The sequence below is a fragment of the Centropristis striata genome, chromosome 20 (assembly GCF_030273125.1).
Source record: "Centropristis striata isolate RG_2023a ecotype Rhode Island chromosome 20, C.striata_1.0, whole genome shotgun sequence".
Taxonomy (NCBI): Eukaryota; Metazoa; Chordata; class Actinopteri; order Perciformes; family Serranidae; genus Centropristis; species Centropristis striata.
The window spans coordinates 20,520,470-20,533,667 of record NC_081536.1 but is presented as its reverse complement, the minus strand read 5'-3'; the positions used below and the strand labels follow the sequence as shown (position 1 = coordinate 20,533,667).

At 37.4% G+C, this 13,198-nt stretch overlaps 1 protein-coding gene across 1 annotated transcript in view; it reads left to right on the top strand.

The window, feature by feature from the left end:
- Nucleotides 1-13,198, top strand: part of kcnh1a (potassium voltage-gated channel, subfamily H (eag-related), member 1a) — a 44,807-nt gene that overhangs the window by 2,882 nt on the left and 28,727 nt on the right. The window contains exons 3-7 of the mRNA XM_059358915.1: nucleotides 4,688-4,811; nucleotides 9,167-9,273; nucleotides 9,677-9,805; nucleotides 10,975-11,093; nucleotides 11,343-11,735. Coding sequence (XP_059214898.1) covers nucleotides 4,688-4,811; nucleotides 9,167-9,273; nucleotides 9,677-9,805; nucleotides 10,975-11,093; nucleotides 11,343-11,735 — 872 coding nt within the window. The remainder of the gene's footprint in view (nucleotides 1-4,687; nucleotides 4,812-9,166; nucleotides 9,274-9,676; nucleotides 9,806-10,974; nucleotides 11,094-11,342; nucleotides 11,736-13,198) is intronic.

The following is a 13,198-nucleotide window of genomic DNA, read 5'->3' as shown; positions in this document are numbered from 1 at the left end:
AGTGTGTGTGTGTGTGTGTGTGTCTGTGCATGCACTCCTTGGGCCTTGCTGTCAGTCTGCCCCTTAAGCATATATCTACTTTAAAATGTGTTATGACAGAAGGGAACAACTTGTCCAGAAAGGGTGAATACATCTCCCCGTAGCTAGGCTTTCTTTGGATGAACGTCGTAAGAATCAGGATCCCAAAGGTCTATGATGAATAAAATAAAGAAGAAGTAGAAAAAGGAAAATCCAGCCTTTTTAAAAAAAAAATTTACAAGCAAATGCATATGTTTTTCTCATGACCTTGGGCGGTCTGTGGATTAGCGAGCAGCAAATCTCTCCCAAGCTAGAAACAAAGAAGCCAAGGCTATAATCTGCAGGATGCCACTGAGACACAGTGGAGTGACTTCTGAGAGACACAATGGTGGGTGGGCGTTCACAGACAAAGAGGGTTTTTTTTTGTATCTTTCAGTGTTCAAAATTAGACTGTTAGCTTTTTTTGTCTGTATTTCCATTTTTAATGTTCATCTCTAGTAGTTCACACCTAAATTTAACTTTAAATATAAGCAATAACAAACAGAAGTCATCAATGATGACTCTGTTCATTTGTGTGTCAGTTAATAATCCCAGAAAGCAAACAAGGATACTATCCGGTACCTGCAACTAGGACACTAAAATAGCACTTTAGAGGTCCTAAATCTAGAAAAATCTACTTAATTTACACCTGGGACCCCTTGAAATCCTCTGATTATTTTGGGTCCAGTCAATTGAGCTAGTTTGGGTAAGATCAAGGAAGGCCACCCCTTAGAACGATGTTAATTTACTGTAAATTGATTAATTAAAACATATTTGGGTATAAGTTAAACCAACACGCTATTGGGAGAAATAAATTGGTAAAATAGTTAATTTTGTTGTAATAACACTCACATCCTAACCTATGGAGCTATACTGTAAAGTTTATTTGCCTTTTGAGAGATGAGGAGCAGCAAAGAAAATGTAATCTTACTGGTGAAGCAGCTGCTAGTGAGAAAAGCATACTTTTAGTTACAGTTGTGCATTGTTAGTGTCAGCAGTTCTGTGACACAGCTGCATATTTTAAAAGGGCTCATTTAAAGTCTCTAAACCTGCAATAAATCATTTTCTTGGCCACTTTGGAGGCAGTGGAAAACACTCAACACACATAATCAAGTTTTAAGTAAACATGGCAAACATTTTGGCAAATAGTTATTAATTTACACATTCAGTTGTTCTAGCTAATAAATGATCCACTGTGTTCACCATCTAGTCAGTAAGAGAGCAGCTAACGTGTGGTTTGGACAGCTACACAAGTTGGAAAAAAAGATGCATGAATAAATATTATAAGAACTGTGAACTTTGAGATAATGGCAGAAAAAGCAAGTTTGCAACTAACGTTATCTGAAGAAAGCTAAATATATTGGTAGCGAAAGAGCTAGAGAAATATTTAGAGAATATTTCTCTAAAACGTTGGCAGAGACCAGAAGAAAACGTAGAAGTAGAGTGAATATAGGATTTTAATTTATCTTATGGCAAAAAACATGATGCTCAGTTGCATAAAGTGTGCAAGATGTGTTGGAAAGCAAGCAACTGTTTGCTAATGAGTTAGCCGCAAAAAAAAAAAAAGGCTAACTGTGTATCAGCTACTTTCTGAGTTTCTCTGCTCCTCCAGTGCCAAAAGATAATGAATGCAGCTTTAAGTATATAGTAATATTTCTGCAATGCATCAGATGGTAAGAAACATGACTCTAAATGAATGCTGAGGTGCATAAAGGGAGCTGGATGTGTTGGTAAAAATGCAACTGTGTGCTAACAAGTTAGCTGCAAAGATTGTGGCTAACTATGCTAGCTGTGAAATATCTATAGTTTCTGAGTTTCTTTGCTCCTTTAGTGGGCAAAATAATAATGAATACATCTTAAATTAGCGCAAGTATACAGTAATTTTCCTGTAAATCTAATCTGATAACCATAAACATGTATCCAAATGAATGCTGCAGCTTTATAAAGTGTGCTGGATATGTTGGCAGGAAAGCAACTGTTTGCTAATATGTCATAAAATCACAAGTACACAGTAATATATTTAATTATTTCATATGATAGTTATCTTAATTATAATAGTTAATAGCTCTTTACAAATTAGCTGCACTGTCACGTTTGTAGCATCAGGTAAGAGCAATACAGTGAGGATTGCTGATTCACAGTTGTGTTGTCTCACTTTTTTGGTTGACGCGTCCCATTATTTTTTGTCTGACACTTAACAGATGTTTCTCACTGTAATCTGTTAACCTTTTTTCCTTTTCAATCATTTCAGTTTGGACACTGTCACATAGACAGACAGGTACTATGAAGTTTAGTGTGGTGTGCTGCTTATGTTTTCTTTACAGTATCTATCTATTTGTAATGTACCACAAAATGTTCTATACCAAATGCTGTTAATTTACAAAGCTCTTAGCTAATTAGACATGTGGAGATTGTTAAAACTGTTTGTGAAAATTTGCTGCAACACAGCAAATCAAGGGCCAATAATAGTAATAATAATAACAATAATAAAAGTGCTTTTTGGACTTTATTTACTTGCAAGATGAACGTCCATCTAATCACTGTAAAATAACACGTTGGCATGGAACGTCTCGTGCATCATATTCTGTCAGTGTTATTGTGCTTTTTAGTTGTCATTTCAATGTGTTTTAATGATGTGATCAAAGAAGTTTTATGTTGGTGTGTTCATATGTGGCGTGTGTGTTCATAACAGGGTGGTTTGCTTCGAGATTTGTCATACAGATTTTTTTTCTTAGTTTTATCCCCACTTTTCGTAAATTCTCCAATCCCATTTAAAACCATTACATCTGCTTCTTTTTTCCCTTTTGACAAAATTATGTGCACAGATTTAAGATTGTTTTCACCATTTTTAAAAAGTCAAAAATAATCCTGAAAAATCAAAACAATGAAAACAAACCATAGTTTGTATTATCTATATCCAAAACTAAGTCTATGCACATTGATTTAAACATAGATTTTTGTTTCATATAAAATGTTAAAATGGCAACATACAGATGTGCAAAGTAAGGAATTAACTACTACTCTAATTTCTTAATGAAGTCGCATAATTGTCATTAAGGAAATGATGGTGTTTTTTTCAGACTGTCTTCCCCCCAAAAATGTCCCCATAAGTTGTTTGTACAAGCAGTTTTTCAAGATCCATTTTTGCATTTATTTTTAAGAAGTGACCTTATACAAATAAACACACGACTTTGACCCAGGAGACCACTGTTCGTGTCAGCATTTGGTTTTTAACATATGTACATAAGTTAACTTGTCTAATGTACCTCACTTGGGTCACATACATAACATCATTTAACTTATGTATGTAAGTTAAGTAACAACAAACTTATATACTTATATTAAGCCAAACATGAGGATGGGTTGGAGGACTTGTTGGGTTTTGAAGTATGACACTTATTTCTTTTCTAACAAATCAAAGGCCAAACTGTTTCATGTTCATCACACTCATAATCAGCTCTGTAATGGTAATGTACGCCTTATAAAAAAGACTTTGTCAAATATTAAAAAAACAAAATTCTCTTTGTAGCCATTTGTTTGACACCCTAAATTAAGCATATTTTCCTGTGGCAAATACTACACAACACAATCATTTGCATGTTTGTTTCAATCATCTTTAGTCAACAAAAGCCAGCTGTTAAAATGAATAAAAGACCTCCTTTAATTTCATGTATAATGACATGAGGACCACTTGGAGTTTAAGTAATGACACTGAGCAACGGTACGTGAATGTTAATTATAAAATCCCTGAGGTTTAAAAATAGGACAGAAGCAAAACAGGCCATTAAAAATGTACATGCAACTCAATGATTGCTTCGGTTTTTTAACATTTTGACCGTGAGTAAGTTTTGCTTGGAGGCTTTGCTAACATTTGAATATGCAAAATATGCCATGTGAGAATTAATGTACTTTTTTTCTCCATGGCATTTAAAAAATGATGACAACAGATAATATTTGTACAGCATACTTGCCATCATGATAAACAGTAACTATTGGACCATTTAATGACAAACACCTCTAAAACAGCAAAATAACCCTGTTACATTCTCTACATAAGCAGTACATAAAAATAGAACACAAAAGGTTCTTTAAAAAGAACTACTAATGAGCAACTCCTGATAATAAATCAAAGGAAGCAGATATTCGGATGTTTTCCACATAAACAAATAATGTGTGTTTGTGCCCTGTGCAGAGTGTGTAATGGGCCGTAGACCTTCATGGACATTAATGAAAACCTTTAAAGTTTGTTTGCTCTTAAAATCAGGGTTAGGCAGCCTTTTTAAAGATGAGACATAAGCACATTTTTAAGCAAGAAATTTGTTTAAAAAAACACAGATAGCATGAAGAGAAGTTAAATCATCCTCCAAGTTTTGGGGTCATGTTGAGGGGATAACCTCCATCATCTCATCGTTGAATTGAGTCTATTCAGTAGTCTACAAACAATTACATGCTTTTCAAGTGAGTTCTTTGCACTACTTGATAATGCTTTTGATTTACATCAAATGTAATCAGTCTCAACCTTTTCCCAACCCAAACTATTGTTTTAATCGTTGTATATTGTTTGTTTTGCAGAAAATACTGTAGGCCTTCCAAGTTTACCTGTCCTCCTTCCCTGTTTACTTTCAAACAGACACCAACTTCGTCCTGGGGAATGCTCAGATAGTAGACTGGCCCATCGTCTACAGCAATGACGGTTTCTGCAAGTTGTCGGGGTACCACAGAGCAGAGGTGATGCAGAAAAGCAGCACCTGCAGGTAGGCAAGAAGATCTGTGTGTCTTGAGCTATCAAAAAAAAACGTTGTTCCATAAATAAATTCACACAGAAACATAATGAGAGTACGTATCAAACACAGCATTTTTGTTTAACTCCACCTGTCACATTTTGAATGATTTTTTTTTTCTGTAGAGACAAGTACAAGATTAGCCAGTGACACTACAAGAACTTGTTATGACTACAGCTATCTTGTTAATCTGGATGAGCTTCATATTGGCTGCCAAAGCAAAAATAATCATGCTGTTGCTGCAGTCAGAAGCAGAGAGACTTTCTTAAAGGTTTTTCCCCCAAAATGTCACAAGAGCCTGCAGTAAATAGTTCTCAATTAGACCTTTAGATCATATAGACATTCTATAGCTGTGGCTGCAGTGCTATGAAAGGTCTGCAGTGGTTTGACATGGTTTTATCAGAGGAAAAAAAAAGATTGTTCTTCGACTGAAGCCATGTTCAAATATTTGTATTTGTATTTACACGCCCTACCACCAGGCAGAGCATCTTTATTTTGAGGTAATTGGTAGAGGGATTTATTTGAGGATAATGTAATCAGGTGCAGGTATATACTGTGTGCCAGTGTTTGTGCTTGTGTTTATGCTCTTGAACTCTCTGTGGAACATCTTGGCTTATTTTAAGAGAAACGGAAACATCGCTGCAAATGCTCCCCACATGCCACCATTGCACATTGCATTGTTTTCAAATTTGATTCCATAATCCCCTATTAATTAGCATTGTTTTTCCATAATCCCCTATTAATTAGCAGTAAGATTAACCTCTGGTTAGGGGCAACAGCTGCAGTAATGTCATTGGATCAGTCAGTTGTTAAGACACCCGGTTCGAATGTTATCACACGATTGAATGGGCTTAATTAGTGGTTATCAGCCTCATGGATATGTGTTCAAAGGGCTCCACATTCTCGTAAGTTTATAAGGCTGTTGGACTGCTTTATTAAACTGTATTTATTGTTTGGCGCCAACGTTTAGTGAGTGGCCATAGTATTTATTCTAGGAGCAAAAGAGGAAGTGATATTGTATAAAAGTGAAGAAGATCAGGATGATGGGTATCTTAAACACAGAACTCCCAACCAGGAGAGCCATGTTTGCAGCCCATGTGAAATAAAAAAAGATGCTTTATAAGCTTTTTGTTCTAGGGCATTCTTAGATGAAAATGTAAGGCAGACCTTAGCCTAAGTGCTTTTATACAACTGGGTACTGATAGACACAAATCTGTGATGTAATTCGATTGTAACAACTGAAACTGTTTCCACATCGCTGACTCCAACAGCGAAACTGTGGCCAGTGTTTCCCTGGGGTGCTCTCTCCAAAACTGTTCACATAGCGGAGTAAAAGGAACTCTTAAAATGAGTTGTATACCTACTCAAGTGACTATAATTTCTGGACCTGTTTTATTTATTGTGCTGGTAATAAGCATGCCAGTGAGCATTATATTAATAGGATCACATGGAAACAGTTGGTGCTGCCAGATTTGAAAACCGTGGGAGATTTCTTCTGTTGTGGGAGATGGCATTTGTCACAGCCAGCAATGCGGCTATTACTGATTTAGACCCTCGGGTCCCTGAGCATAAGCTTCAGAACACTTGCCAATACAAATATTGAACAGAGTGTTTGACGATTTGTTTAAGGTTTATTTTTGGGGTTGCTAGATGGAGTGAAAGTCGTGTGTTTGCAAGAGGAAGTAAAACGGATGTCAAATCTTCTTGGGAATCAAATATAAAGTATTTCTATTTTACATCTACATCTACATGTAAATAGATTAAATGCAGTTGGTATTATATGTTAAAATATTGATATCAATTCTGGTCAATGAAACTATGCTCTGGAAGCAACTATGAAACTGACTACAAATTCAATGACCATGATAACAATCAGAAAGCAATAATATTTTATAAATAACAGACCCAAAGGTATTGTGAAACATAATGAACAGGAGTGAAAGGTTAACATTGCTCTTCCATAGCAACACAGTAATTAATCTAGTAAAGATGAAAACATATGAGAAAAAGTAAGCAAATGGTGACTTGTTTAACAGTAAATTTGCATCATTTAATTGTTATATCAGCGCCACATGGCTTCATACAGTTAGTTTAACAGCTAGTTTGGTTCGCAGTAAACTGAACAAAAAACTAAATAAACAACCACTATAATAAATTGAATGGGTACAGATAGGAGCAGATATTGTCAATATTTGCTTGATAACCAATTTGACAAATTGGTCATTCTTATTATACATTTACCATTTCTGTCCTGATAAATAACTTCCTAGTATTTTCTTTAAAATGTGTCAAATATCCAAAAGCAAATGGCTGAAATCTTAGATTGACGTCTTTTTATTAGTTTTTTTCTTCTTCCTTTGTTCATGTTCTTGATTTCACCATGTCCCCATGCAGTGCAAGTAATACACTTCTACAAGAACGATAAGATAAGCCAAATACTCAAAATATGCTTTAATTATATCATAAGCAATGTTGATTTCCCTCTGGTTCATTTTCCACTCCGTAAGTTAGTAATTCCTCGCCTTAAAAAAGAGATTTGCTGTGATTGATATGAGCCTCCCCCTTTTACCAGAGGATGAGTGGAAATACTTTTCATATCCCTAACTTTCAATCTAGCAAATAAAAAAAATAAGATTTTGTTCAATGCCTTGGCTTTCTAATCAAATTCTTAATACACTCAGCTGCCAATACTGACGTTAGCATTTAGCTCAAAGATTCCTACAGCTGTATAAACCACTTTAAAGTAATGATCTCAAATATTTTTATTTAGACAAATGTCTGTTAAGTCACCGAATATGGTAACATAAATGACTGAGCCTATTTTCAGGTAAAACAATCACAAGTGACCGTTCTCCATCACCCAGCTGTGGTTGGTCCGTCAGGGAGGAAGAGCTAACACAACAGACTCGCTCTTCAGATCACTTGAGTGTGAAGCAGCATATTGTTTTTTTATGGTCTCAGCTGGAGTTGCAAGTAAATGGTTACTATGGCCAAACAAACAAAGAAAAACACACTTGCAATTACCACTTAAAGAGAACAAAACATCTCTTTCATTTTCAATATTTTTAAAATTCAATCATTCCTCTCACGTCATATTGGCTTTCTCTGTTTTAAAATGACTATTGATAACTTTCAGATAAAGGTTCATCCAAATGGTTTGTATAAAAATTGGGGGTTAATGTGGTTTGTGATAAGTATTTTATTGGGTGTTACTGCCTCCTTTTATTTTTCTTCAAATATACCTCTATGCCTTTAATCGCTTGGTATTTTTTTTAGCTTTTTTATGTCAAAAAACATCTGCGTGAGCCTGATTATGAGGCCATAAAACATTCAGTGTGGATGTTTGATGTTTTTGAGGATGACTCAAAGATAAAATGTATGCTCATCTCCCCAGAGTGTTTAAGTCTAATATCCGAGCCTCTTCTGCTGCAGATGTGTGCGGATCAAAGATGTTTTTTTCCATCTGAAATGCTCTTACTGTGTTCCCTGTCCTCTCAATTATGCATATGTTTTTTTGTTCTATACCAGATCCTGTAAACATATAGTGACAAACCTGTGGGAATTTTCACGCATGACCAGAAAGTCATTTGAAGAGTCGTTTTTTTTTGTTCTTTGAAGCAAGTCACATTCCTCCCGGCTCAGAGGGAGAGGACATACATCAGTGATATTACATCAAGCACCAGTCTGAGAAGGCTCTGCAGCGTCAGGATGTAGTCTCATTAAATTTAGCCTTCCTTTTTTATTTCATAACAAACTCAGAGTTATATTTAGATCATGCTGGAACAGGCTGCTACTGAGGGTGGCAGTAACAAGCAAAGTGAGATGAATGCCTCTGCAGCGTGGTTAAATGTGCTCATGGTTGCTTGACCCGTCTTCAGGTTTAATTTGTTTTGGAGAGGTACTTTGCATTTGGCCAATTAGACAACAGGCTGCATTTATCTTTTTTATGCTTTTAAGATACACTTCAATGTATTTTAATCTGCTTCTACTCTATATTTAATGAAGCCTAATTCTGCAGTGTACGTTTCTCAATAGCACTCAGTTACTGGTCTGCACAGTTTAGGTGATAAATTACACATCATTTAGTTGTTTTGGTTCGAAAATATACAGTTAATTAAGAAAAAAAGCATAGCTTAAAAAAGGTCCTGTCAAAGAAATCAGACAACAAAACAAGTACTGCATTGTAATACTTGGCGCCCTAACGCATTAAGATATTCACACATTCGAGCCTTCATCGGCACGCTCCAGTGCAAATGCACGAGCATGCTTGTCCAATGTGCCGCTGCCTAATAAATATTCAAATTGTTATTTCCCTTTGTGTCTTCCAGCTTCATGTACGGGGAGCTCACGGACAAGGACACGACGGAAAAAGTGCGACTAACATTCGAGAATTATGAGATGAACTCGTTTGAAATACTGATGTACAAGAAGAACAGTAAGTAACAACGCCATATGTGAGGAAAAAGAGAAAAATGTGAAGTTTCCACTTCCACCTTGTCATGCAAATGTATTCAGAGCTCCTATAAAACACAGTCAAGTTCAAAGGAAGCCCAGAACATTTCTACCTCTGTAGAAATGTGCTAATTGGTTGAGAGCCAGACCAGAGAAACCTTCCCCAGAAAAAAAATGTGTTTGTTTTCCACTTGCAGGTGCACTCTCTCTCTCTCTCTCTGCATGCAGGTGTTGCAGGGAAACATGGAAAGTTTTGAAAGTCCAGAACATTTCAGTTTACAGTATGCAATCAAGATCTCTGCTCTATGTGCACGTGGTGTCATTTCCTCTAAAAATAAGCAGATGATGCAGCTAAATATATGTGTGTTGTTCTTTTATACTTTCAGGGACGCCTGTTTGGTTTTTTGTGAAGATCGCTCCTATACGAAATGAACAAGAGAAAGTGGTGCTGTTTCTCTGTACATTCAGTGACATCACGGCCTTTAAACAGCCCATTGAAGACGATTCTTCCAAAGGTTAGAGTCAACACATTTCATTTGTTTACCCTCAGTCAAAAAGGTTGTTTCTCTGATGCTGCCAGTCAAAGCCAATTCTAAGAGTGATTAAAATGGAAGAAATGCATTTACACCCATACTTCAAACGGCCCACATTGTGTAGCAGACATGCATGATCTAAAACTTTTAATGCAGAAGTTATGAAGTGAGAGAGGCAGAGATTACATTAGTCTGCCAGCGATCACCATCCGACCCTGTACATTGTGCTTCTGCTCTGGTAAACACCCACTCAGTCAAATACGCACCCCATCACGATGGTTATCAGCAAACAACACACACAAAAAAATGACTTATTGGACTGTGTAACTGCTGAGGACAGCCAAAATAGAACATGAATTAGTTCAGCTACAAACAAGCCATAGTGACAAAAACAGGATGTGGAGTTATTGTGAAATTGAGATTATAGTTCAGCGTCAACAGGTAGAGCTCTGCTTTAAAGGCTGTTACATTTGTAAAGCTCTCTTTCTTACATGGGGCATGGCCTGCAGGCAACAATAGCAAGCATGAGTTTGTGCTGCCGGAGTACAGAGTGAGGCCTGTCCCTATCCTCACTGACTACATTTACATGCACAAAAAATTCCAGTTTTTGTCCTTTTTTCGAAAAGACAATGGGCTTCAAGCACTCGTATGAACATATTAGTTCTAAAGTGGGTTTTTTTTGTGATTTAGGAGAACATGACACATTTTCGTCAAAGGCTCAAAACACAATTAATGAATGGTCCAGACCTGTTGTAGGAGTCTTGTGCAGTTTTCTATTAATGGATTGTATGTTCCGTTACTTTAAAGCAATTTTGAAGTTTAAAAATCCTATAATGATTATAAATTAGTAAGAGAAAGTTAATATAAGAAGACGAATATGTTCTTACGTGAGGCCCAATATTCCTACTAAGCTGCGAAAATTAAGAAAAATCTTAAGATCTCAAACAACCCAACAGCAGTCTGACTATTATCCCCTGTCTTAAATTTCAATCTGTTTTTTCAAACCCTGATTCTGTGAGTCCTTTCACAACTCCTACAAACTCTATAACAGCCCCAGGAAATGTCCAGTCCACATTGAAGACCATGATGTTAAAGATATACAGTGTGTGTTTATGTATGTGTGCATACTGTTATGTGTTTATCATCTTCAGGCTGGGGGAAGTTTGCCCGGCTGACTCGAGCTCTAACCAGCAGTAGAGGAGTGTTGCAGCAGCTGCAGCCCACAGTTCACAAAGGAGAGAATGTCCACAAGCACTCCCGCTTAGCTGAGGTACGGACGATGCATGTGACTTTTATTTTTGATTTCATCCAGTAAAAATAAGAACTGTATGCTAGAAAACAAACTTTGGACACTGAGAAATTGGGAGATTTTGAGATCAGGTCAACTTCTTAGACTTGCACAGCACTTCTTATGAGCAGGTGAGCTTTGGACACAGTCAGGACGACATAATTTAAGCTACAATATTTTTGGCCTCCTGCTGTGTTCCTGTGTTTACCTGACTCGCTGTTTTTTCGTCAGGTACTGCAGCTCGGCTCAGATATCCTACCTCAGTACAAACAAGAGACCCCCAAAACCCCCCCTCACATCATCCTGCACTACTGCCTCTTCAAGACCACGTGGGACTGGGTCATCCTCATCCTCACCTTCTACACAGCCATCATGGTGCCCTACAACGTCTCCTTCAAGACCAAGCAGAACAACGTGACGTGGCTAGTGGTGGACAGCATTGTGGACGTCATCTTCCTGGTGGACATCGTTTTAAACTTCCACACCACGTTTGTCGGACCCGCCGGCGAGGTCATCTCAGACCCCAAGCTGATCCGGATGAACTACCTGAAGACCTGGTTTGTGATTGACCTCCTGTCCTGCCTGCCGTACGACGTCATCAACGCCTTTGAGAATGTAGATGAGGTGAGTGCGTTTTGCTCTTACTAGTCTTTTTTCAAGCTTTTCTTGCTGGTTCCAGCTTCTCAGAAGTGACGATTTTTCTTTTTTTCTTGTCTATGGGGTATGGCAATATGACCTCAAGTCAATACCACGATTATTGAACATTTTTTCCTCGATAACAATGACTGAACATTTTCTGACATTTTAAGCAGATTTATTGATAAGGAGCTGAAACAACTTGTCAATGAATCTATTAGTGCATCCCACACAAAAATAATCAATTATTTTAATCAGTCATTTAAGCCGTTTGTTGAACAAAGAGGCCAAAAATTGCCTGGTTCTAACTTTGGAAAGTTTTGTTTGTCATATATCAGTGTAAATTTTATGTCAGTGGATTGTGGAATAATATTTTTTTTTGTTTTTCATATTACAGTTAATCAAGTCATATACAACTTATTCAGAGATAAATGTTTCAAGATATATTGCACAAAGAATGAGCAAATGTGTTTTATTTATGTTATACTTTCCACCACTGTGTATTATATTACAAACTCGGGTAGAGGAGGTGTATGCTGATAAATCAGATTATAGACCATTCATTCATTCATTCATTACCATTAACCGCTTATCCGCAATCGGGTCGCGGGGGCTGGAGCCGATCCCAGCTGTCATTGGGCGAGAGGCGGGGTACACCCTCGACAGGACGATTATAGACCAGCAAAGCAAAACTAATGGTCGAAACTTAATAACCTGCATCAACGTACTGATTGACTGCCAAAGATTGTAATTTTAATCTGATATCTGCGGTGGATGTGGTGTTGTCAGGCTTGTGACCTCTTAAATGAACTTACCCTCGTATTTTTAAACTTTTAGAAATGTAAATTAAACTGTTTGAACCAGTCAGGGCCATGACTTTTGACTCAATAGCCGTGTTTCCTTTAGGGGGAAGAGTGGCCACTGGGAAAGTCTCAGGCCACGTACTCTCAAATGTCCGCTCACTCTGCGTGTCTCCACTTCGTTCTTCCTCTTCTTAACAAGCCGCCGGATCCCCGCAAGTCTCCAAAAGTCTCCAATGATACCAGAATAAGTCGCTGGATTTAAAAAATAAAAAAAGTCGCTAAGGGGGTGAAAAGTCGCTAAATATAGCAACAAAGTTGCAAAGTTGTCAAAACTGCTTCGCAGGCTTTTACAAATGGCGTGTGTTGTTGTGGCGTCGAGTACTATGTCACATCCTGCTTATCGTTCTATCCAATCAGCAACCAGGCTTTTTTCAGGGGAGAAAAACAGCCCTGCTCTTCGACAGGGCCAAAAAAAAGTCCCTAAAAAGTCAAAAGACCACTCAGGACGGCTCATATTCAAAATAGGGGCGTTTTGAAGAGTGAGACCCGCCTCATTCCGGGTATTGGGCTGAGGAAAAGCTGGAAATGCAACAAATGAACAAAATAATTGGCTGCATGATGTCAAAAGCAAATAGTGGCTACTTTTTA